The 22,847-nt window shown below is 42.9% G+C and overlaps 2 protein-coding genes across 2 annotated transcripts; both read left to right on the forward strand.

Moving 5' to 3' along the window:
* The first annotated feature begins 7,242 nt into the window (after positions 1-7,242).
* LOC121833176 (early nodulin-75-like) lies at positions 7,243-9,538 on the forward strand. Its single transcript, XM_042286291.1, has 2 exons — positions 7,243-9,323; positions 9,436-9,538. Exons 1-2 carry the CDS (start codon positions 7,243-7,245, stop codon positions 9,536-9,538), a joined length of 2,184 nt encoding a protein of 727 aa, XP_042142225.1.
* A 103-nt stretch (positions 9,539-9,641) lies between these two features.
* On the forward strand, positions 9,642-17,475 carry LOC8040926 (early nodulin-75). Its single transcript, XM_042286194.1, has 3 exons — positions 9,642-10,415; positions 14,032-14,191; positions 15,637-17,475. The coding sequence occupies exons 1-3, from the start codon at positions 9,685-9,687 to the stop codon at positions 15,679-15,681; spliced, it is 936 nt and encodes a 311-aa protein (XP_042142128.1). The 5' UTR covers positions 9,642-9,684; the 3' UTR covers positions 15,682-17,475.
* The last annotated feature ends 5,372 nt before the right edge of the window (positions 17,476-22,847 follow it).

The raw sequence follows: 22,847 nt of genomic DNA on the forward strand, positions 1-22,847 counted from the left end.
CTACAGTATTTTTAGAAAGTGTCGACTGGGGATTTATATTTTTTTTAAATAATTATTTTCACCCCACCGATGTTAAAGAAAATATAGAGGTTCAAGCACACCGAACGCGTTTTTTTCCTTTCCACTTTTTGGCATAAATTTCACTTTAGCAAAACTATCGTTTGGTAGCGGAACAAATAGAAAATCTCGCTCATATTTTTTCTTAACTAGAATTTAATAGTCATTGCAACTGTGGCGTTTTTTCACTTTGTTCGTGTTTTTTATAAAAGACGTTAAGATTTTGTCGACAGCTTAAAAGGCAAATATAATATTTGATATCTCAGCGCAAATTTAGCACAAAATAAATTACGTTTTGGAAAGTTTGTTTTTAGTTTCACTCCCCAGGTATTCTGCTGAGTATCTAGGGAAAAAAATGGCGTGTATTAAGTCAGTTTTCTAACGAGAGTTTTCCTAAGCGATGTCACTGTGTTCCTGATAAAAACGACTATTATTTCTTTCACAATTCATGTACACAAATATAACTTTGCACGACATTTTGCTTTGCAACTGCCAGTATATACTGTAAATTTAATTCACATTAGGCCAAAAGTTCAAAAGTTGTTCCTTTTGGGTAGTGTCCCACCTTCAGGGTAAAACGCCAAAAGACACAGGGGCAACGTAGATGGTGACTAGACAGGCATCCGATGCATCTTGTTATGATTGTCTACAATGTCCTTGTTTTATTAAGTTTTACACTTCAATGTATCTAAACCGACCAGCCTAATGAGACATCTGAAGACAAACTTGAGTGATACACTTATGTTACATATATTTTCTTAAAGGAAAGCTGAATAGCTTTTCAATAAATCTGAGTTAGGAGCGGACGCCTACAGCTCATTGTCTCGTTAATTCAGTACTCACACTTAATTTGGGCAGAAGTAAAGTTAAACCGTGAATATTGTGAAAAATACGTGCAGCGATTGACGGAAGTCATGCGGTGAGCTTTTCTGCCGCCAGTCATCCGTCCAAAGCGTGGCGATGTCATCGTCGACATCGTCGAGCCAGCTTTATGGTGGAGGGTCATCTGACCCGCCGATCACGTCATTTTGCTAGATATTCTCTCTGTTTTCGAGCTCACCTGTTCTCTGCTCGTAGCAACGGGCGGACCTACGTCGTTTTTATTTCGAGTGTGTATTACGAGGATATCATATGATCAACAGAAAACTTGAGACACCTAATTTTTAAAAGGCCTAAATCAGAACTTGCACATTTGTTTCATTTATGTACCTCATTGGCTTTTTTTAACATCTGATGGTATATGATTTTCCTCATTTATTCGTATAAAACTACGACTAAGATATTTTTCTACTATTTAATATTCCCAAGATCGTCAACGTGCGTATTCGCAGCACAAGGAAATGCTCCGTTTTGCATTAAGAAATTGCTGCAATTCCGGACATAAGCTTGTTTCCACTTGTATTTATAGTGATTGTTTTTCCAATACCCTTTTCAAAACTCGACAAAAAAAGCTTATTGACAAAAATTGGTTGTAAAAAAATGGCCATGGGTTTTGTTCTATATGAGTTTCCTTTTCTTCTCTTGAGGGTTCCACATCCGCATTACATCGCTCTCAGCTTTAAAACTCAACGATTGTTACTTCTGTTGCCTCGATCAGTACACGGCGACAAGTCTCTCATCTGTCGATGTAGGAAATCCGATAAAGTCGTCGACATTTCTCACAATGCCCTTCACATCTTTGTTCATTTTTTTAATTTTATTTTCCGCTACGTTTATTGTTTATAACAACGTTATTTTAATGCCATTTCCTTGGACTGACGCGAACTCTCATTTCTTCCCAAGTTCGAAGTTTTCTTTCGAAAATGGTTAGACTTTCCCCCTGAGTCTTTCGGATACCTCGTTCGGGATTTTTATTTTATTCTTACGCCCTTTATTTGTTCGTTGTTTGCGAATTCCTGATCTGAATTCTCCTTCGAGCAACTCCTTAATTGGAAGGAAAGTGGTTCGAAAAAAAAAAACGAGTTCGAAGTAGATTCCAGCGTAAGCGTGTCTTATGGTCTTACCTCTTGCTGCGTGATTCGCTCTTCGCCGTATTTACTGAATGAAATCGTTGTCACTTTGGCTACTAGGCTATCATAACATGATCGAGACTCGCCGCACTTTGAATTTCTTAAACTGTCACAAACTCGAGTTTTGAGTGCGCCTTGCTTTTTGTTGGTCCACCTTCGTCCCAGGATTTCGCTCGCAGATTCTCCTAGTACAGTGATTTCTCGTTAATATGGACACCATCGTTGCCCTCCAAGAAATGGTCCATTATGTGAGTTGTCCAAAATACTAAGCAAAAAAAATGCACGCATTTTTCTGGTTTGTCCTCAATAATGGAGCCCATACAGCGGGGTATCCTTATTACCGGGCTCCATATTAGCGAGACTTGACTGTATACGATAAACGGGCCGGCTCGAACCACCACTCTTCTTTTGTTCCAGTTTTGAGACTGCCGCTTCGTCGCTTTCATCTGCCGGGTACCTCCTGGCAAACCATCGAGGCATCCAGGAGAAGGAGAGGCAGGAAGTGGGTTTCCTCCTGGAAAGAGATGTAAGTCTTTAACTATATTGCTATACCATAGCTTTAAGCTCTCTACGTGTAAAGAACATTCTTAAAATAAATTATACAAGCTTGATCATGTTGACAAAAACTGGTAAGCATAGAATACGTGATAGGCCTTTCGGAGAGGAGAAGGGCATCTGAAGGGCAGCCCCTAATAAAGATTCGTTCTGATTTCTGATACAAGCCGTGAGATGGCGCAGCCTCACAGAAAAGATTACGAGGCGCCAGAACACGCGCAAGCGCGCCAGGGATCAACTTCGCCCTAGCATGCTCCGATCCCCGTCACTGGATAGCTCAGTCGGCGAAGCACTTGGCTCACACTCGTAAGGTGGTGAGGTCAAATCGTGCCAGGGACTGTAGTGTTTTTATATGGTCCCCTGTGGGCATAAGGGGGTATGCAAACTGGCGCTGTGGCCCCGGCGAGCCGGAGAAAGTTCACGGCAAAGCCGGAGGGAATTCACTCCTTGCCACAACACCTTCCAGCAAGCTACGGCGGCCCTCCCGGTGGCGTGTTCCATGACGAAACCCCTAGATGCTACCAATCACGTTCACGATCGGGGTGTAGAGGAGGTCAAGTCTAGGCTTGCGTGGAGTGGGGCGTCGCGGCATCGCCTGACTCCCGGATGGAGTGGAGTGGCACTGATCACGTGGACAGAGACATCTCCATTGGAGAGGGCGCCACTTTCGAACTTCCGGTTTATCACTCTAAGCCCTTCTACCTTGTTACAAAACACGGCATAAGTTCTGCAGCGCGTGCCGTAGGCCGTGCATTTCGAAGGCATGACCTGCCGTTCTCATTCTATCAATAACTACAGTTTTTTTGTTTGTTTTTTTGTGGTGGCATTAGATGTTAGGTGAGTCCGTGTCATGTGACCGAAATTTTGTTTTTGCCTTTTGTTTACTATAAAGTCCGAGGGGACAAGTAAGCCGCCTCACTCAAAAAGTAGGTTTCGAATGTTTCGTGAGATTGTCTAAACGAAATTGAAGCAATGTATTGTCGATGTTAGCTCACAAACGCGGGCAGGCTACCTTCCGCGGACTAAGATGTTCGTGCACTATCCTTGGCAATCCTCACGCTCAGGCCCTTTCGTGTAAGCTTTGCAGGGACTGTGCCTGGATATCACACCTATGTTTATTCGTTTATTTTGACTTTTAGACAATACAGAGGTTGCCATGGAGCTGGGGCAAAAAGGCGACTATAAAGGAAGTGTCAGGAAACAAGCTTTCCCCGGAATTTCCTTTCTGCACTATATTTACGCCGCGAGACACATTTGCAGTCAGGAGTTCGAAAGAAGCTTATATTATGATATGTCGATTCTAAAACATGTCTCATAAAACTCAGGCATGGTTCAGAATCGCTCTTTACTTAAAACGGGTATCGCAACGTAAATATTGCTTTTCTTTGGGTGACACGCGTCTCCTACCCAAACACTTAAAAATATTATTGGGATTTCAATGGTTAAAAATGTTATGGGAAGCTCCAACTTCCACAATTAGCGCGTCTTCAAAGCCATTATTCTTAATTGCTCTTCAAATACCATAGCAAAAACACCACAAATTACACAATCACAATTTCAAAGAATGTAAAAACTTTTTTGTGTGATCCCAGCACGTAAAGGTAAATACAGCTGCGCGTTAGATAGTGCCACTCGCTAAAAGACTGCGATAGCTGCTTCATTGTCTTTGTGCCCCCCTCCTTAACGTGCCAGAAAGTTGCGCGAAGTGAGCCGTCACATTTGCTTTTGAGAGCTGCCACCTATGAACATTCAACTTCTCACGCAGTTGTAGGTCTCGTCATCAAGAGCAGTGGTTCTCAAATGAAATCCCGCGGAACCCACTGGGTGCCGCGAAGCCCCTCGCCTTAACTCTAACCTCTCCCTCCCGACCCCCCACCCTTTTTTCTAGAAAAAAACAATTGCCTTCTTTGTTGACCTTGTCTAGGTGGGCACAAGCAACCGCCCGGTATGAAGGGTACAGCTTAACCATCTACCAATTTATTCATCCGTTTAGTTGATGCTTCTCGCGTTTCCTGTGTATAACAGTAAAGGATGCACTCTTCGCATTGCAATTAGTTGCCTTATTTTATACCCTCCCCCCCCTCCCCCCCCTTTCCGTTCCACTGCTGGGCAATGGGGTCTCCCATCACATTGGCAGGACCCAAAGGGGGCCTCCGAAACATTCATGCTTTAGCACCACTGATCTAGAATGTTGTTTCTTAGAGGACTTGTGCTGGGTTTTAGCCCTGTGAGATACGTTGCAGGACATGGAAGCCACTCGAAAAAAAGCGTAAATGGTTAGCTAGTAAGTTAAATCTTAAAAAAAACATCCCTAACGTTTCTTTTGTCTTTCTGCTTTTAAATTTTTTCCGTATAATTTATGCTCGATTTTCTTATACCATAGGCGTGACATGGAAGTTTAGATAATAAATTGGCAGTGGGCGCTACGGGAAGTGAATTGTTATTCTTGTACGTGGCGTCAAACCGAAACTAACCCGGCAAAGCACGCCTCGACGTTAATCCCTTCTTTTCGCATTTGCGTCACACTTTTTACAATACCTGCGCCCAGGGGATGTCGGTTGCACAGCCGGCGCGAAGCAGAAGAATCGACGTCAACGGCGCCCTTCAACGGGTTAGTTTCGGTGGGAAGTCGTGCGCAAGGCTAACATTTCTTGTCGCGGAGGGCACAATACGCATTTTTTTAAGTTAATTAATGTTTCACCTCACGGCTAATCTTTAAGGAGGCCGAGCGTCAATTCTCTAACTACATTAAGCGCCATATATCATACAAAGAAATATTTCAAAAAAGCAATATTGAATTAGCTAACAGATTAGCTAACGTTGGATCTTTTTGAGGCCTCCGTGACTTCCAACTTAGCCCTAAGGCTAAAGGACCACAAACGCAAGTTCTTGAGTGTTTTTGTTTTTTTTTTCCTGCAGCTATAAATATTTTTGTATACAGTGAAATACTCGCTTTTCCAGATGCGGTACTGTTTCTAAACTCGCCGGTAGACACTGGACAATATGCTACTTTTGCAAATATGTTGTGAACACGTAGCTTGAGGCAATCTCAACCTGACAACTTAATTGCCATCGTGTGTGTTTCAAGTGAGTCCTGGAATTCTAAAATGTAAATATGTTTTTTTTCATTTGATCGCCCTTGCAGGGAGATACCACCTACGACAACATCTTCAGTCTGCGGCACTTAAAACAAGTCATCGCAGAATCATTAAAAAGATGCCTTCCACAGCCAGGGTACTGTATATTTTTTTTTAGCAATTCAAGCTTTGATTTTTTGCCTGAATTTTATTTTATATGGTTTTATTGTCCATTTTCGGCATAATAATCATGAATCAATCTGCGGTATATTCGGTGCCAAGAAATGACTCTTCGGTGCTTGGTTTTAGAAAATCCAAATAAAACACTTCACATCCCAAACCTAATAATGATAAAACAAAGTTAAGGATAAACATACCTTAAAATACACGTTCACTATGACTCCAATTTTATTAAGAAAACGATCATTTGAAGAAACATATTTGTGAAATATTCAAGACGTGTAAGCAAATAGACACGCTATCCAGAAAAAAATGCCAACTTCGACGACGAACCATTGGAGCACACGTACTCGTCGGGAGTCGTAGAGCGCCAAGATGGATTTGACCAAGGATTCCCCATATTCTTTAATGATATAAAGGTTACGGCAACTACAATGGCATGTACAGCCCATGCGAGACATTTTGTTTTGTCTAATCCGCGTACGGTGAATATGAAAATGTACAGGGCAAACAGTTCGCCGCGTGCGGGTCTGTAAAAGAAATCCACTCCAGCAAGTCAGGGCAGTCAATAATTACGGGAATAGCTTTAAAATTTGATCACATATGATTTCTCGCGCCGATGATGTAAGTTGCATTCAAAAACATGATTTCTTGAACTATATCTGCGCAAACAACCTGCATTATCACGAAGCTTGCTATGTCTATGTACTGACAAGAATTTATTTGACACCCAATACAGCTTTAAAGAATTGTTGGTAGTGACACCCTTCAGACCATAGATGCGTATAAGTTGGGATAGAGTGTTTGCGAAATATAGAACAAGCAAGTTGCTGGGGTTCGCAAATCCTCTAGGCGTTCTTCAGGCAATACCCACGGTACGTAGGGCTGACAAAACAATTCGACCATCATCTGTGTCAAAACGGAAAGAGGAATCGAAAAACACACTTAGATCCCAAAGCTCGCCAACGCGACAGTGGACTTAAAAAAACAATTTTGTAGGGAAAGTAAACGCTGTAATTCTTTCGCGAGGAGTCTTTTTTTTAGATTTCTTCATGAGTAGAATATTCCTTAGAAACCAATCATTTAACGCCCACACTTCCTTATCGTGCATTTCATAATCCTCAGCACTGCGAATGTTCCGAATTATATTAAAGTAAAATTAATAACAAAAATAACATTAATAATAAGAATGAATATTATTCATTTAATATTTATTAATATGTCCAAGAACAACCTATTCGTCCTCGTACTTTCACCGTACTTTTCAGCTATATGCGTATCCGCCAAGCACTTACTGGTTGAAGCGTGTGCAACAGTGCGTGGAAACAGTGATGCCGATATGCAGCGTCACTTGAATATCACAAATGATTTTGCTATGCAGACTCGCCACCAGCGTTTCTGACAAGGACACCGAATTAAATGGCTTTTGCTACTTAAAAGATACGAACATTCAACTTCCCCTTCAACCGATGCACCATGACCCAAGGTACTCGATCGATCCCGAGGATCTCAAGCCGATGCACCGTGATCCAAGGTACTGGGCCGACCCCGAGGAGCCCAAGCCGACGTATCGTGATCCAAGATACTGGGCTGGTTCTCAGGAGGACGAGCCAATTCATCATGATCCAAGGTATTGGGGCGACAATGATAAGATGAAACCAATGCACCGTGTTCCAAGGTACTGGGCCGACCCCAAGGGGGCCAAGCCGATGCATCATGATCCAAGATATTGGGCTGATTCCGAGGAGGGCAAGCCGAAGCATCATGATCCAAGGTACTGGGCCAACACCGAGGAAGTCAAGCCGATGCACCATGATCCAAGGTACTGGGTCGACTCCGAAGAAATCAAGCCGACGCACCATGATCCAAGGTACTGGTCCGATGACGAGGTGATCAAACCGATGCACCATGATCCAAGATACTGGCCTGACTGCGAGAAAATCAAACCAGTACACCATGATCCAAGATACTGGTCCGACGGCGAGAAGATCAAACCGATGCTCCATGATCCACGATATTGGTCTGAGCCCGAGGAAATCAAACCAATGCACCATGATCCTAGGTACTGGTCTGACCCCAATGAGATGAAGCCAATGCACCATGATCCTAGATACTGGTCTGACCCCAATGAAATGAAGCCAATGCACCACGATCCAAGGTACTGGTCCGACCCCAAAGAAATCAAGCCAACACGCCATGATCCAAGGTACTGGTTCGACCCTGAAGAAATCAAGCCAACGCACCATGATCCAAGGTACTGGTCCGACTCTAAGGAGGCGAGGCCAACGCACCTTGACCCGAGGTACTGGTCTGATGGCGAGGAGATCAAACCGATGCACCATGATCCAAGATATTGGTCTTACCCCAAAGAAATCAAACCAATGCACCATGATCCAAGATACTGGTCTGAGCCCGAGGAAATCAAACCAATACACCATGATCCTAGGTACTGGTCTGACCCCAATAAGATGAAGCCGGCGCACCATGATCCTAGGTACTGGTCTGACCCCAATGAGATGAAGCCAGTGCACCATGATCCAAGGTACTGGTCCGATTCCAATGAGATAAAACCAATACACCATGATCCAAGGTACTGGTCCGACGGCAAGTTCAAACCGATGCACCATGATCCAAGATACTGGTCTGACCCCAAGGAAATCAAACCAACGCACCATGATCCAAGATACTGGTCTGAGCCCGAGGAAATCAAACCAATACAACATGATCCTAGGTACTGGTCTGACCCCAATAAGATGAAACCGATGCACCATGATCCTAGGTACTGGTCTGACCCCAATGAGATGAAGCCAATGCACCACGATCCAAGGTACTGGTCCGACCCCAATGAGAGGAAGCCAATGCACCATGATCCAAGGTACTGGTCCGACGGCAAGATCAAACCGATGCACCATGATCCTAGGTACTGGTCTGACCCCAATAAGATGAAACCGATGCACCATGATCCTAGGTACTGGTCTGACCCCAATGAGATGAAGCCAATGCACCATGATCCTAGGTACTGGTCTGACCCCAATGAGATGAAGCCAATGCATCATGATCCAAGGTACTGGTCCGACCCCAATGAGATGAAGCCAATGCACCATGATCCTAGGTACTGGTCTGACCCCAATGAGATGAAGCCAATGCATCATGATCCTAGGTACTGGTCTGACCCCAATGAGATGAAGCCAATGCACCATGATCCAAGGTACTGGTCCGACGGCAAGTTCAAACCGATGCACCATGATCCAAGATACTGGTCTGACTCCAAGGAAATCAAACCAACGCACCATGATCCAAGATACTGGTCTGAGCCCGAGGAAATCAAACCAATACACCATGATCCTAGGTACTGGTCTGACCCCAATAAGATGAAACCGATGCACCATGATCCTAGGTACTGGTCTGACCCCAATGAGATGAAGCCAATGCACCACGATCCAAGGTACTGGTCCGACCTTAATGAGAGGAAGCCAATGCACCATGATCCAAGGTACTGGTCCGACGGCAAGATCAAACCGATGCACCATGATCCAAGATACTGGTCTGACCCCAAGGAAATCAAACCAACGCACCATGATCCAAGATACTGGTCTGAGCCCGAGGAAATCAAACCAATACACCATGACCCTAGGTACTGGTCTGACCTCAATAAGATGAAACCGATGCACCATGATCCCAGGTACTGGTCTGACCCTAATGAGATGAAGCCAATGCACCACGATCCAAGGTACTGGTCCGACCCCAGTGAGAGGAAGCCAATTAACCATGATCCAAGGTACTGGTCCGACGGCGAGATCAAACCGATGCACCATGATCCAAGATATTGGTCTGACCCCAAGGAAATCAAACCAACGCACCATGATCCAAGATACTGGTCTGAGCCCGAGGAAATCAAACCAATACACCATGATCCTAGGTACTGGTCTGACCTCAATAAGACGAAACCGATGCACCATGATCCCAGGTACTGGTCTGACCCTAATGAGATGAAGCCAATGCACCACGATCCAAGGTACTGGTCCGACCCCAATGAGAGGAAGCCAATTAACCATGATCCAAGGTACTGGTCCGACGGCGAGATCAAACCGATGCACCATGATCCAAGATACTGGTCTGACCCCAAGGAAATCAAACCAACGCACCATGATCCAAGATACTGGTCTGAGCTGGAGGAAATAAAACCAATACACCGTGATCCTAGGTACTGGTCTGACCCCAATGAGATGAAGCCGATGCACCATGATCCTAGGTACTGGTCTGACCCCAATGAGATGAAGCCAATGCATCATGATCCAAGGTACTGGTCCGACCCCAATGAGATGAAGCCAATGCACCATGATCCAAGGTACTGGTCCGACGGCGAGATCAAACCAATGCACCATGATCCAAGGTACTGGTCCGACCCTGAGAGAATAAAGCCAACGCTCCATGATCCAAGGTACTGGTCCGACCCCGAGGAGATAAAACCAAAACTCTATGATCCAAGGTACTGGGCCGGCCCCGAGGATATTAAAACGACGCACCATGATCTAGGGTAAGCAGGCATTTATATTTTATTAAAGAATAGCCTACGTGAAAATGCATTGCCATATTGGTACTTTTGAGTTCTGTTTGTGGGCAAGTTTTTGAGAGAGCAATGAAGCCTAGTGCAGACAGCGCTATGGATATCGAGTACGTCAGAATAATGATTTTAACGCTCAGTCGATCTTCGGACTGAGCTTAACTGGCATAATATGAAGGTGTATAAAAGGAGACTGGAGCAGTGTAGGCACGGGTTGAATCCTAAGGCTCAATCTAAGGCTTAACCAAGCCGTGCGGGGTTTTAAACAAAAATCAAGAAATTCGCTTTCATCTGACTCCGGTGTAGGGTGAGCATGCTTACGAGTTATAAATCAACATCACAGTTTGTGCAATGTAGGGTTGTTTAAAGATAACAATATGTGGGAATGAAAATAATAGTATCTTTTATACGTTGGACCTTCAACAGGTTAGTTGTGAAAATCCCGTTTCACACAAGAAAGACGAACTCTAGATGGGTTAAAACTAACCAAAGAATCAATGTTAAAATTTAGGACTTTTTTTAACTGCCTCCTTCTGCGAGCTGCTGCACCTAACGTACGCAGGGACGAGCGAACTATCACGTTTACGTGAGTGTTTTGTACAACGAAGAGGCCCTATTGTTGACACAAATGTACTCCTGCTTATTTGAAAAATAACTTTCGAATCTAATACTGAGCTCTATATTTCGTAATTGAAAGACTTTGATAAAGGAGGGTTTGATTAACCACGTTGAAAGACCTACTGATGTCGAATCGAAAAAGCATCTAGTTGAACTGGGTCAAAGAATACTCGAGATGTTGTTCATATAAAAGTTGCTAAATTTATAGCCATCCAGCTGCAGGGCATAAAGTCATATTGATTAGAGATTCTTAGATTTTTAAAGTTGGAAAACAGGAATTTGTGCTAAACCATTTCAAAAAGTTTCAAAAAGGAAGAGAAGATACATTGGTATATAATTAAGTACATCTCTAGTGTTGCCTGACCTCAAGACCGGAGCAACCACCGGTATTTCTCATATCTCCAAGAAGATTCTTGTCCTCAATGAGTTGTTAAAACTAGAGCATACTATAGGCGCCAATATTTCAGAATATCTAGGAATTGCAGAATGCATTACTATGCGATCTGTAGATCATATGGGTCGCAACACTTTCATGCAAAGCTTGAAACACTCCTGAACGACATAAACGGAACTTACTAGGTCACTAAAGCCATACAAGTGAGGCAACGCGGTTGACGTGTGGTTGATATCTTTTTTTCTTTTTTTGCATATCTAAAATGATACGCGATCAACTCAGGCTCACCATTGCTTCCTCGATAATTAAGGCATGTTTCAAGCTAATATATTTTCCAAGTCGCGATATAGCGTATTTCGAGAATTTCTCTGGAATATTGACGAGATCCGTTTCTCCCGAATCATAGTGTACTTGGCGATGACGCTTTCTGGATATTCTTACATGGCTTTCAACAGCTTTTACAGGCTATCAATTTAATCGCCAATCAATGGGAAACTGCTCCTTCTTGTCTAAGAGGTTGTTTTTTTTTTTCAATAGTGTTTAGCTCGCGAGAAATACAGTTAGCGAAGTTTAAATATTTGCTTTTTTTAGTTAATATGTCTCCATCATTTCCAGTTTAATCCTAGTGAAAAAAAATGACTTGGTTGTTTACATCAAGGGATTCCAAGGTAGATTTCTAATCAATACGGTTTTATGATGTGTATGTATATATATATATATATATATATATATATATCCTGAAGTCGACTCCAGCAGAAATAATTATACCAGGAGTGTGGCGAAAAGACATAAAACTTGACGACTGAGTAATTATAAACAAAAAGCAATACATCAAGAGCGTCAAGATATACATCCAATGAAAGCATACGAAGTTCGTCTAGAGTCACGTGTAAACAATCGAGATTTGAGAAGCATTTATTTAATGAAATAAATTGGTTATTAGGAACACTGACTGTGCTCTCTAATATCTAAAAGTAAATCAAAGTTTTGGATGTTGCGACACTTCTATTTACAATGAAATGCGGCAAGAACATTGAGGTGTGGCCATTTGATAGCTCTAGTATTAAGATCTCTCGTGAACACAGCCTATATCCCTGTAACTAGTTTGTTGTGTTCTCTATTCCAACAAGACGCCGGCAAAAATCACTTAATTTCTTTTTTTTCTTTTTTTGAAAATGCTAAAACAAACCGATGGGATACCTGAAAAAAGAGTTAGGGCACAGGTGAGCTGGGGAATATTAAGCAACAGGATAAAACCGGCGACACGGAAAACAAGGACACACAAAACACCGTCTCGCACACAGCTAAAAAGTTTTATTCAGAACACCCTTCCTTTATAGCAAACCAACCTCAGCCGACGCCGAAATGGAAAAACAGCAAATACTAGTATTAGCAAAATGGGGGCGACCCATCGCCGATATCTAATCAATTACAGAATACAAAATTAACCACAAAAAATGTATCCAGAGCAACCGAAGAATCGCTAACACAATTCCCTGCTGACGTAATCCTAATCGTTTCCTTCAAAACTTGTTTAGCGGATCCAATTTTCTGAAAACTACCTCTTCCAATTTCCACTAGGGATCGCACTTGTTACAATCATCAAGATGCTTGACTATTTCGAAGTTGGACGACCTTGATAGCACTGTCCTTTCGTGCTCTAGGAGCCTTTCATTAACACAACGGCCGGTCTGACCAACATGAGAAAAGCCAGACGTCATAAGACGACACCTTTTTTGCACGGCATGGCCGGATTTCTGTGCTTTTTGCCACACTCTTCATGTACTCCTAAGAAGAGAGGCAACAGGCTCAGGCGAAAGTCGTTTTTGAAAACTACTCTAACACCAAACCGCGCTGTCAAACATTTCAAAATGTGAGAAATGGCGTGAAAAACTCAAGGCACACCCACTTCTCTGATTTTTTTTTCTTTTTTCTTCTCTTTCTATTCCAAGGTCATTCAAAAGTTTCCTTGCGACACTCAAAATGAGGCCTGGTTGATAACCTGACCGAACCAACAGCAAGAACTGGACCGAAAGGGTGTTTACCAAAAAAATGACCATAAGACTTTTGCATGGCATTTCGTAGGAGGGGTGACACAGCACCCTTCTTGACAGTCTTTGGGTGGCTACTTCGTGATTGGCTGCGTAGGTTGTAATGGACTAAATATCGCCAATGGGTGGTCCCACTTTTGCTTATACTAGCATTTACTGTGTTTTCACATCCGCGTCGGCTCAGGTTTGTTCGCTATAAAGGAGGGGTGTTGTGAATAAAACTTTTTAGCTTTGTCTGAGACGGCGTTCTGTCTGTCCTTTTTATTTTTTGTGTCTCCGGTTTTACCATGTTGCTCGATGGGGTACCCTTATCTCCTTGAACACTACATTTCTACCCATAAACTCTTCGGGAACATATCTAAATTTTCACGCTTCCGTAAACTACAGCGTCCCTCAAAAGCGACTAATACGCTGCCCTATCCCCTACCAGTTCGAGCTAGAGCAAGCGTGCTATTTAGTTTTCTGCATTTTTTCGCCTTTTATCTTTGATTTGACTAACTGCGGGACATTTCATTTTCGGGTGCAGTCCGGAAAACAAGTCAACATCCGAACCCATGGCGGCCGTCCCTCTCGGCGTCGATCCTCAGAAGTTGCCAGCGTACGTGTTAGCCGCGATAAAGCTCGCGCTTGCTATTGCCATGTCCGTGGCCAAGGTCAAGCTGCCTATCTGCGAAAAACTGGAAAAGGCAAGTAGCTTTCATTTACAAACGTATCGTTGTCAACTGAATCAAAGATCTATCGGTCTATGAAGAAATCAAGCGCGTCTTTTATGACGCGCCAGATGTGTCGACATGACGACATCAATTTTCGCCATTTCTTGAAAAAATTGCTAATGACGACTGACGAAGACGCGACTTAACCAAATTTAACCTCAATAGAACGGCATTATGCAAAAACTGGCCGCGACCTTTAACTTTAAAGACCTGCAAAACATAAAATGCAGTATTTAAGAAGCGATCAATTAAATTAATTTAGAGGACTCTATACAGTCTTGTATAGGATATAGGTCACGTGACAATAATATATATATATATATATATATATGTTAGATGACGTCAATCTTGCCGTTAACTTTAGCGGGGAACTAGATTGGCGTGGAGATCACATGACGTCAGGTCACGTGATATCAATTTCCCCGCCAAATTTATTGGGAAATGCACGGACGGACGGACGGACAAATGTCAAGATTAGAACTATTTTAAAGCATCATGCTTTAAAATAGTTTCGCGAATGGCAAGTCCCCAAGGCCTAACCTAACCTAACCTAACCCAACCTAACCTAACCTAACCTAACCTAACCTAACTTAACCTAACCTGACCTAACCTGATTTATCCTCGCATCATTTATTAAGCGCCTTTTATCAAGATACTTTGGCAAATCACGGGTGACCAAGACCTAATAACCTAGCCTAACTTTAGCCGAACGGCATCATGCAATAGTAACAATTTATCAGAAGACACTGGTGTATGACGAATCAGCAAGAACTAACCTAACCTAACCTAACCTCCGGAGAATGGGATCATGCAATATTATTCATTTATCAAAATACTATGGCGAATGGCAAGTGACCAAAACCTAACCTAACCTAACCTAAACTCGGTGGACCGCGCCATGCAATAATCGCCATTTCTGAAAGTACTTAGGTGAACGACGATTGAACAAGACCTAACCAAACCCATCCTCGGCAGAAGTGCATCATGCACGAATAACAATTATTCGTATTCGAAACGAGCTCACGTCCCCTGAAGATTGAATCCTTATCCAGGTCGTGCTAATTCTACATGTTTTTTTTTTTGTTTTTTTTTAGAGGGAAGCTTTGACAAACACCAATATTTTTGTCCGATATCAGAAATAGACAGAAAAGCATCCACTGTGTGGGAAAATATAAACTCAAAAAACCGCACACAAGTGTGATTAAAAATATGCCCCGAAAACACAAAACCGTACTTATAATACATAGAAGTGCCGCAAAATGCGCTTCGAATTAAAATTTCTAATCAACCTGTATCAATTTAGCCAATCATCAAGGCACGCGATATACACCTGCAAAGGTCGCGCCGTCTGAATGGCAATATCTATACAGGCCGTTCTTTGTATACCATAAATTTGAACGAACTATTGTTTCTTTCAGTGCTCCATCAAGTACGACGCTCCAATGATTCTTGCAGTTCCCTAATAAGGACGAAGAAGGCATGAAGACTTCGCCGTCGACTCTAAGCTAACAGAGAGCCTCGAAATATCACAAAAACAAATTCTTCTCAAATGTATCTGTGTCGATTTGACGGTATGATGAAAACAAAATTTCAATGTCTTAGCGCCGTTTTTTTTTTTACGTATGTGTTCGGTAATCTAGTAAAAATCTCGAAAAATGGAAGGATACAATAGAAGCGAAAACTGAAACGTTCTTATAATACAAGTATTCATGTGCTAACTGTAGTCAGGATCATGTATTATGTAGCAAAACTGGAATCCCCGAGTATTATGTTGTTGTTTTTAATTATAAATGTTGGCGCTACTGTGCCGGTCTTTGTTGTGTTTGTGTACCTTTAGGTATTATCAACAAAACAAAAAAAAAACTTTTAAAGAGGCTCAGCTTTGTCAATCTTTCCGTTATTTTAACTAAATACCCACCCAGTATTAGAACCCGATCAACTGAGAACCCTGCATTTATAGCCTGTGTAGGAAATTTACATCTGCAGATTAGGCCTTTAAGGGCTAAAAAAAATGCTTGGACACAGGAACGTCGAACACATTTATATCTATATTTTCCTCGGCCGCCTGTCATATCGCGGTAATAATCACTGTCTTGCAGAAGCATCCAACTTGTATCATAGGACTCTGCCTTTACGAGGCAACTAGAGTTCATCTCTTCAAAAAATTACGGATCGTTAAGATTGCTTTTTTGAGCCGGTACAAGGCCGATGTACCATTTGTTTCACTTTATGCGCGAGCGAAGCCGAAGTTAGAGGAAAGCTGAAGAGATTATTGGGAAAAACGAGTTCGAGGTGAATTTCAGCGTATTTTTGTCCTGTAAATTTGAATAGCACAAGTAGTTGACCCGAACGTGACGTCAAATCCAGAGGTTTCAACCTTTCAATAGCCCTGCGCGTTCACCTTGTGAGGAAACGCTTGCAGCATTTTTGACTGCTCGGGTGAGGCTTGCGGAAGGCACGGGAATATTGACATATCTAGCTGTGTAATACGCCCCGATTCCCTGCTTGCACTGACCATGCCGGGAAGGAGGGGCTTCAGCGCTATTTTTAAAGCGCTGTTGTGGGTACTTGGTGCATCAATCTGAAATATATATTTTAAATTCGTGATCCTGAAGGCTAAATGAAGAAGATTTCAGTACATACCGCTTCAGTTTCCCTTTAAGGGTCCCATCCATATTTCCCTGAAAGATTCTTGCACAGCGCGAGTACGCTGTCTAGTCAGGGGCGCTGAAAGCTTGGATGTCGTTCTTGTAGCTTTTGCCACGCTGAGTACTCAAACAAAACGGAGTATAGTCGACGTAATTATGAACATAAATAGCCCATTCTTCATATCTTACGAAACTGATCGCAATAGAAAGACGATTGATTCGGCAATCTTGAAATGTCAGCGGTCATTGGTTAAATGGTAAATGTCAAATTGATCTTATCAAATAGAAAATGAATGTTTTACCTTCAGCAATAAACTGTTTATTAGCAACGTCACGATTAAAAAATATCTTTCTGGCACTTGAATGAGCTGTGTTCGATTAGCGAATTCCAATTGTTTTTCTGAGATTACATCGTCGTAGTATGAAGGGTTCTTTTCTTCATTTTTAGAGCTTTGTGTGTGTAAGCGAGATACTTCCGCATATCAATCAACTTTATTTACTTGTCTTAGTCTCGAATGAATTCCACCCAACCTTGTGCGAATAATCAAGATATTATTATTATGTTATTTGCTCTCATGTATTTTACGACAAATAAAGAGCAACCTTGTATTTTTGTTTTGTTTACTTCAATGGCTCTTCCGCACGGGAGCGGATTTGGACACGTTGCACAACAGGACGATCCGTGGATTGATGTTTCTGTATAAGATCGTGAATGGTACAGTTGAGTCACGCCAACTGGCACGTTTCTCCTAGGTGTAGTGGACTTCTGATTTACATCACTCAGTACCCGTGACGCGCCTTCAATTGGCGTATAGTCATTTAGAACAGATTTGTGGAAATGTTAGCCGAGATGTTGTTCATGAAGGGCGTAAATTTGGAAGTGTGTTGCTACCATTGTTTTGTCCAGGGTTTCCATATTTTTATCGTGTCCGAACAATTTGATAACTAGCTGACATTAATAAGTGTACCATTAAGGAGGCGTCCAGCTGTTTGTGGGTAACTCAAAATAAATAAGTTAATTAATTAATGGAGGACTGACTGCGTTAACGCACACAAGCCCGGAAACGTGAATGAAAGCTGGCCCTGCAGGACCCAGGGGTCCGCGTTTTAATCCCAACCCCTGCCTACTTCAGCCTGGATTAGCAGCATCCCAGCATGCGGTCGTGGTACTGCACTGACTACATTCCTCATCTACAGCGAAGACACCAGGCGCCCATCGGGACTAGCTTCACAGCTCCCGTCAGTCTCTTTCCTTTCCCGCCTTCTTATCGTGTGTTCACTCTACAGCCACAAGAAAAGAGCGCAGTGATGAATTTTTCAAGTCACATTTACCGGAGCCCAGCGCAGCCTCCGAGAATTGACGTAGATTGTACGCGACTGCCGCGTTAGTTTTCAACGGGGATATATGTTTATTCAATGAGAACACGACTCAGATCTAAATGCTTCCGAGTTGCTCGTTTTCACTCTACATCCAACGCTTATCTCTGCTAGGTGACGTAGAATTCCCAGCACAAATGCCTTGTTAATAGCAAGGCCTTTGTGCTGAGTTTTATGATTCGTCAATCGGAAGTCAAAGAGGGCCACAGAAAAAACTAACTCCAACCCCCCTCCCCCTACCCAACCAGGGCTGGGCTGCGATACTTGAAAAAGTGTTCCGTAATGCAAATACTAAGATGCGTCTTAATAAAAAGGAACTATACATACTAATATAAATTTAATTGAGGCCAACATATGGATTCTGTATACGTAGACCGCGTTGGATATACTATAGATCATAAAGAAAGAATGATTCACTGAAATGGAATCACTGAATCATATACCCTCACAGTTCTTTCGTCGAACAATGACACATCTGTATGGTCCATCGCACTACGAACACCGTGGTAACAAAAATCATTGAAGGCAAACAAAAATACTACAAAATATAAAGATGGAGATAAATATGGGTAATATTAAATCGAAGACAGTTAAGAAATTAAAAAGAACGTAGGAAGAAAATAATTTAAAATTCGAAGATTAAATCTCCGAAAAAGAAGACGAAAATTAAAATAAGCTTTTTTTAGGGTACCTCTGGCGCGAGGAATTGCAGCTCTTGTGTCGATAACAGCAACGAAGGTTCTGTAAAGTTGTTTGTAGCATTCTTCATCTTAAACGCTTTAATTATACCTCGCCTATATACTTGTATTGGTGTGAACCATATGCACCGTACTGCTTTTACAGCTAGGGGTGCAATCATAGCAGGTGCGAGCGTGCACAACAATTGGACGGTAAGAGTCAGATGACGCGTTGGTAACCTCTAAGAAGCGTTTCCTAGGGCGAAAGTTCTTCCCGTTTTTCCGATGTAATGGCCGCCACAACTCGGCGAAATAGAATACATTGGCTGGTCCTGGCATTTCACATACTTGCTCGAGTGCTTGATGCAGTATTCCAATCAGTAAAGCAGCCCCGAAATATGTCATAAAAGGGTCTATGGGCTGATCCAGATTGGACGACAGGGAGGCCTAAACCAAGCTCTACTTTGAAGGAAGCCTAGGCAGGATGCTGAGGCTTCACTCATACGGTCATTGAGGAAGGCTTGTCTAGACAGGCCTTCCAGTGCATACTGTAGAGTAGCAGGGTGTAGTAGTTTTGACAGATGCTATATTTGCTTTGGTATGGTGTGCAACAGCACGAACATACGAACGCCTTTTTTTTTGTCACATTCTGCACTTAAAACAATCTCTTGTCTCATCCTAATTTGTAAAACAGCGAAGGCTACGAGCTCGAAGTTCTTCCTTACCGTACATGTGGGGGCACGTGGTACCATTGATGTTAGTACATAAAATGATGCATTTTGTAAAAATTTTATTTATCTCCTGAGCTCTAGCGATCGCCTAATTGATACTGTGTTTCGGCGATTGATTTGTTTTGCTTTAGCGCTCAGTCAAAGCTGTCGAAACTGCATTTGTGGCAGTGTTTTTGAATGAGAACACCATCCGCACGTCAGAACGTTCTGGCTTAAAGCCCGCGCAAAAAAAAAAAAAAAAAATGTGTAAATTTTTTTTTTTTTTTTTAAGATACCAAATTAGCGTTCTGGCTTGGATACGCTGTCTTTGTGGCCGCTTCGTGTTGTTATTTAAACAAAAACACGTTCAAGAGTATTATTCACATATTTGCCGAATTGCTATTTGTTGTTTTACCAATGCAGACTATCAATTTGTTAAATAACTCGAAGTGCTTCACTTGGTCGAATTTGAAGCCAAGGCATTGTGACTACATGGAGTGCATATGTATCCAAGTGGTGCGTAAAATACGTTGTTAAAGTACAGTAAAACAACTAAACACTTTTCTTAAAAAATACATATGTACATAGCTTGAATCATTAGTATTGTTTTTTTTTAACATACAACAAACTCCTCGTCTGCGGTCTTACGTTCCACTAAGGCAAAACAATTGGCACCATCTTAATTTCTCGTTGCATTGTCTTCGATTTTCTGGTCATGTTGCGTTGCACCAACTTGGCAGTAGTCAATAAATTTTTAATGCCTCTACTTCTGTTAAAAAAAATCAGCGCTTGCATATTTTAAACCAGCTGTATATCGCGGTGACTTAAGCCCTCTGAATCGAAAATAAGAAAATATATTTTAGATCACGACATTTCTTTTTGTAAGATATTAAGAAAATCGACATATTAGTAAATTTGCGAAATATGAAACCATCGAATTATGTTTGACCACTGTTTCAACACTGTTAATGTAGTTTTAATTAAGAATACAACAACAACAACGAAAACTAAATCAAGCTTCTTGCAAGTGTTCACCAATGACAAAATAATACTCCGAATGAAATTATTCTTACCTCAACCACATTTCCCGAGTTACCGTGAAATAAACCCTTCTCCATACATATAGAGGAAACAGTGAAAGCCGTTTACAACTCCCTGTAACGCCGAATTAGAGCGCAGCTCTTGGGGAGGAGGAGGGAAAGGTACTGGGGGTCACGTGTTCTCAAAGGGGGGGTCACGTGACATAGGGGAAGGGTCACGTGACTTTCCCCCACAAGGGCACGTGACCTTGCATCTGGGGTCGCGTGACCTCGGGGGAGGGGGGTCCGCGTGGGGGGGAGGGATTCACGTGACCTCCCCCCCCCCCGAGGTCACGTGACCAAAATTTTCCCGCTAGATTTAGATTTAGCGGGGAAATTTTTCTGCTAGATTTAGCGGGGAAAATATTTCCGCTAAATTTAGCGGGGAAATATTTCCGCTAGATTTAGCGGGGAAATTTTCCCGCTAGATTTAGCTGGGTAGTTTTTCCGCTAGATTTAGCGGAGAAATTTTTCCGCTAGATTTAGCGGGCAAAGTTTTCCGCTAGATTTAGCTGGGAAGTTTTTCCGCTAGATTTAGCGGGGAAATATTTCCGCTGGATTTAGCTGGGAAGTTTTTCCGCTAGATTTAGCGGAGAAATTTTTCCGCTAGATTTAGCGGGGAAATTTTTCCGCTATATTTAGCGAGGAAATGTTTCCGCTAGATTTAGCGGGGAAATTTACCCATAATGCACCGCGCGGTTACACCGACGGCGACGCCGATGGCGACGCCGCTCAAGCCGGGAACGGGCGCCTAAGAACTGCGCTCTAAAAGGTAAGGGCAGACATGATTAGCACCCCGAGACGGAAGTCAACCAAATAGCTTGTTGCGTGAGTACCTTTTGCGTCAGATTACATTTAATCAATTAGCCAGAGTATGCCCGGAGCATCATGCCCACAATACCAAAGGAACAGCTCAGTTCTACCTTAGAGAAAACACAGTCACTGCGTTTTCAATATAGGCGGGGACGTGCGCAGTCAAACAAGCCGGGGCGGCCTTTGGAAGTTAGCAACGAGAAAGGGTACAGGAGAAGCAGACGACGCGCCGGCGACTGCCCATCGTTGCGCTTCTTTGCTCTCCTAGTCAGTTGCTCAGGGTCTATGTCTTCGATCGACAAGGCGCTCATGCTGCTCAGCTACAAGCTCGACCGCAAGCTGGGAGATATTAGAGCCCGGTTTCGCGTTTGGCACCGGTTTCGCACACCGGTGCCAAACCCTGGAGCCCCACCACGGGGTGTTGGACTCCCTGCGTCGCCGAAAACTCGGCCGGCTCGTCTGCAAGCTGGGCACGCAGGGAGTCCTCACGAGGCGCTTGAGACTGACCCGCTAGGAGTCAGTAGCCCATGGCGGTTCCTCAAAGACCATTGTCGCGAAGACCGCTGCTAGGCCTGACCGGCCTGAGGCTCTTCACCCTCGTCAACATCCCATCATCATTGTCATCGTCATCCACACGATTCATCTGAACAATACCATTTCATCATCATTAGAAGCGGCGCCACAATCCTTCACGTTATGGGTGATTTGCCTTTCTCCGGCACCGCGGCTCTACTTATCTGAAGTAAATATCATATCATCATATCTTATCATATTCTGGTTGACGACTTTCGTTATTCACCCTTCAGCTCATTCGTTTAAACTTCATTCTACATGTAAAGACCACCTTCGTGTCGAACCGAACAGCGAGATTTCAAGCGGTGCGCGGTGTTATGCACGTATGGAATGCAGGCCGGGCGTTTGTGTCTGTGTCCTTTGTCGTTAGATGAAGGACGGTCGGGATTGTGATGAGACGCTGAAAGGTAGTACGGAGGAGGTCTGCTCGGTACCCGGCTTAGAGCAGTTGGTCATGCTGACGTTGGTCGCTTGCTGATGGGAGGTGAGGACAGGGATTTGAATAAAAAGAGGCAAACAGAGATCAGATAATTTCAAGCTTTACCGACTTAGAGGGAACAGTGGCTGCTGCATAAAATGAGAACCAGTTTTTTGGATCGTTGTTGGCAGTTCTTAAGACCCGATGAACAGGAATTTAATGTTTCATAAATGGCCCGTGAGTAGGTGGAGGTCGGTTGAATAACTAGATAATCATCCACGTATTGATGCACCCAACTTTAGATGAAGTGAATGCGAAAAAAGGAACCATGGGC

Source organism: Ixodes scapularis, unplaced genomic scaffold (genome assembly GCF_016920785.2).
Source record: "Ixodes scapularis isolate PalLabHiFi unplaced genomic scaffold, ASM1692078v2 PGA_scaffold7__128_contigs__length_106722199, whole genome shotgun sequence".
Taxonomy (NCBI): domain Eukaryota; kingdom Metazoa; phylum Arthropoda; class Arachnida; order Ixodida; family Ixodidae; genus Ixodes; species Ixodes scapularis.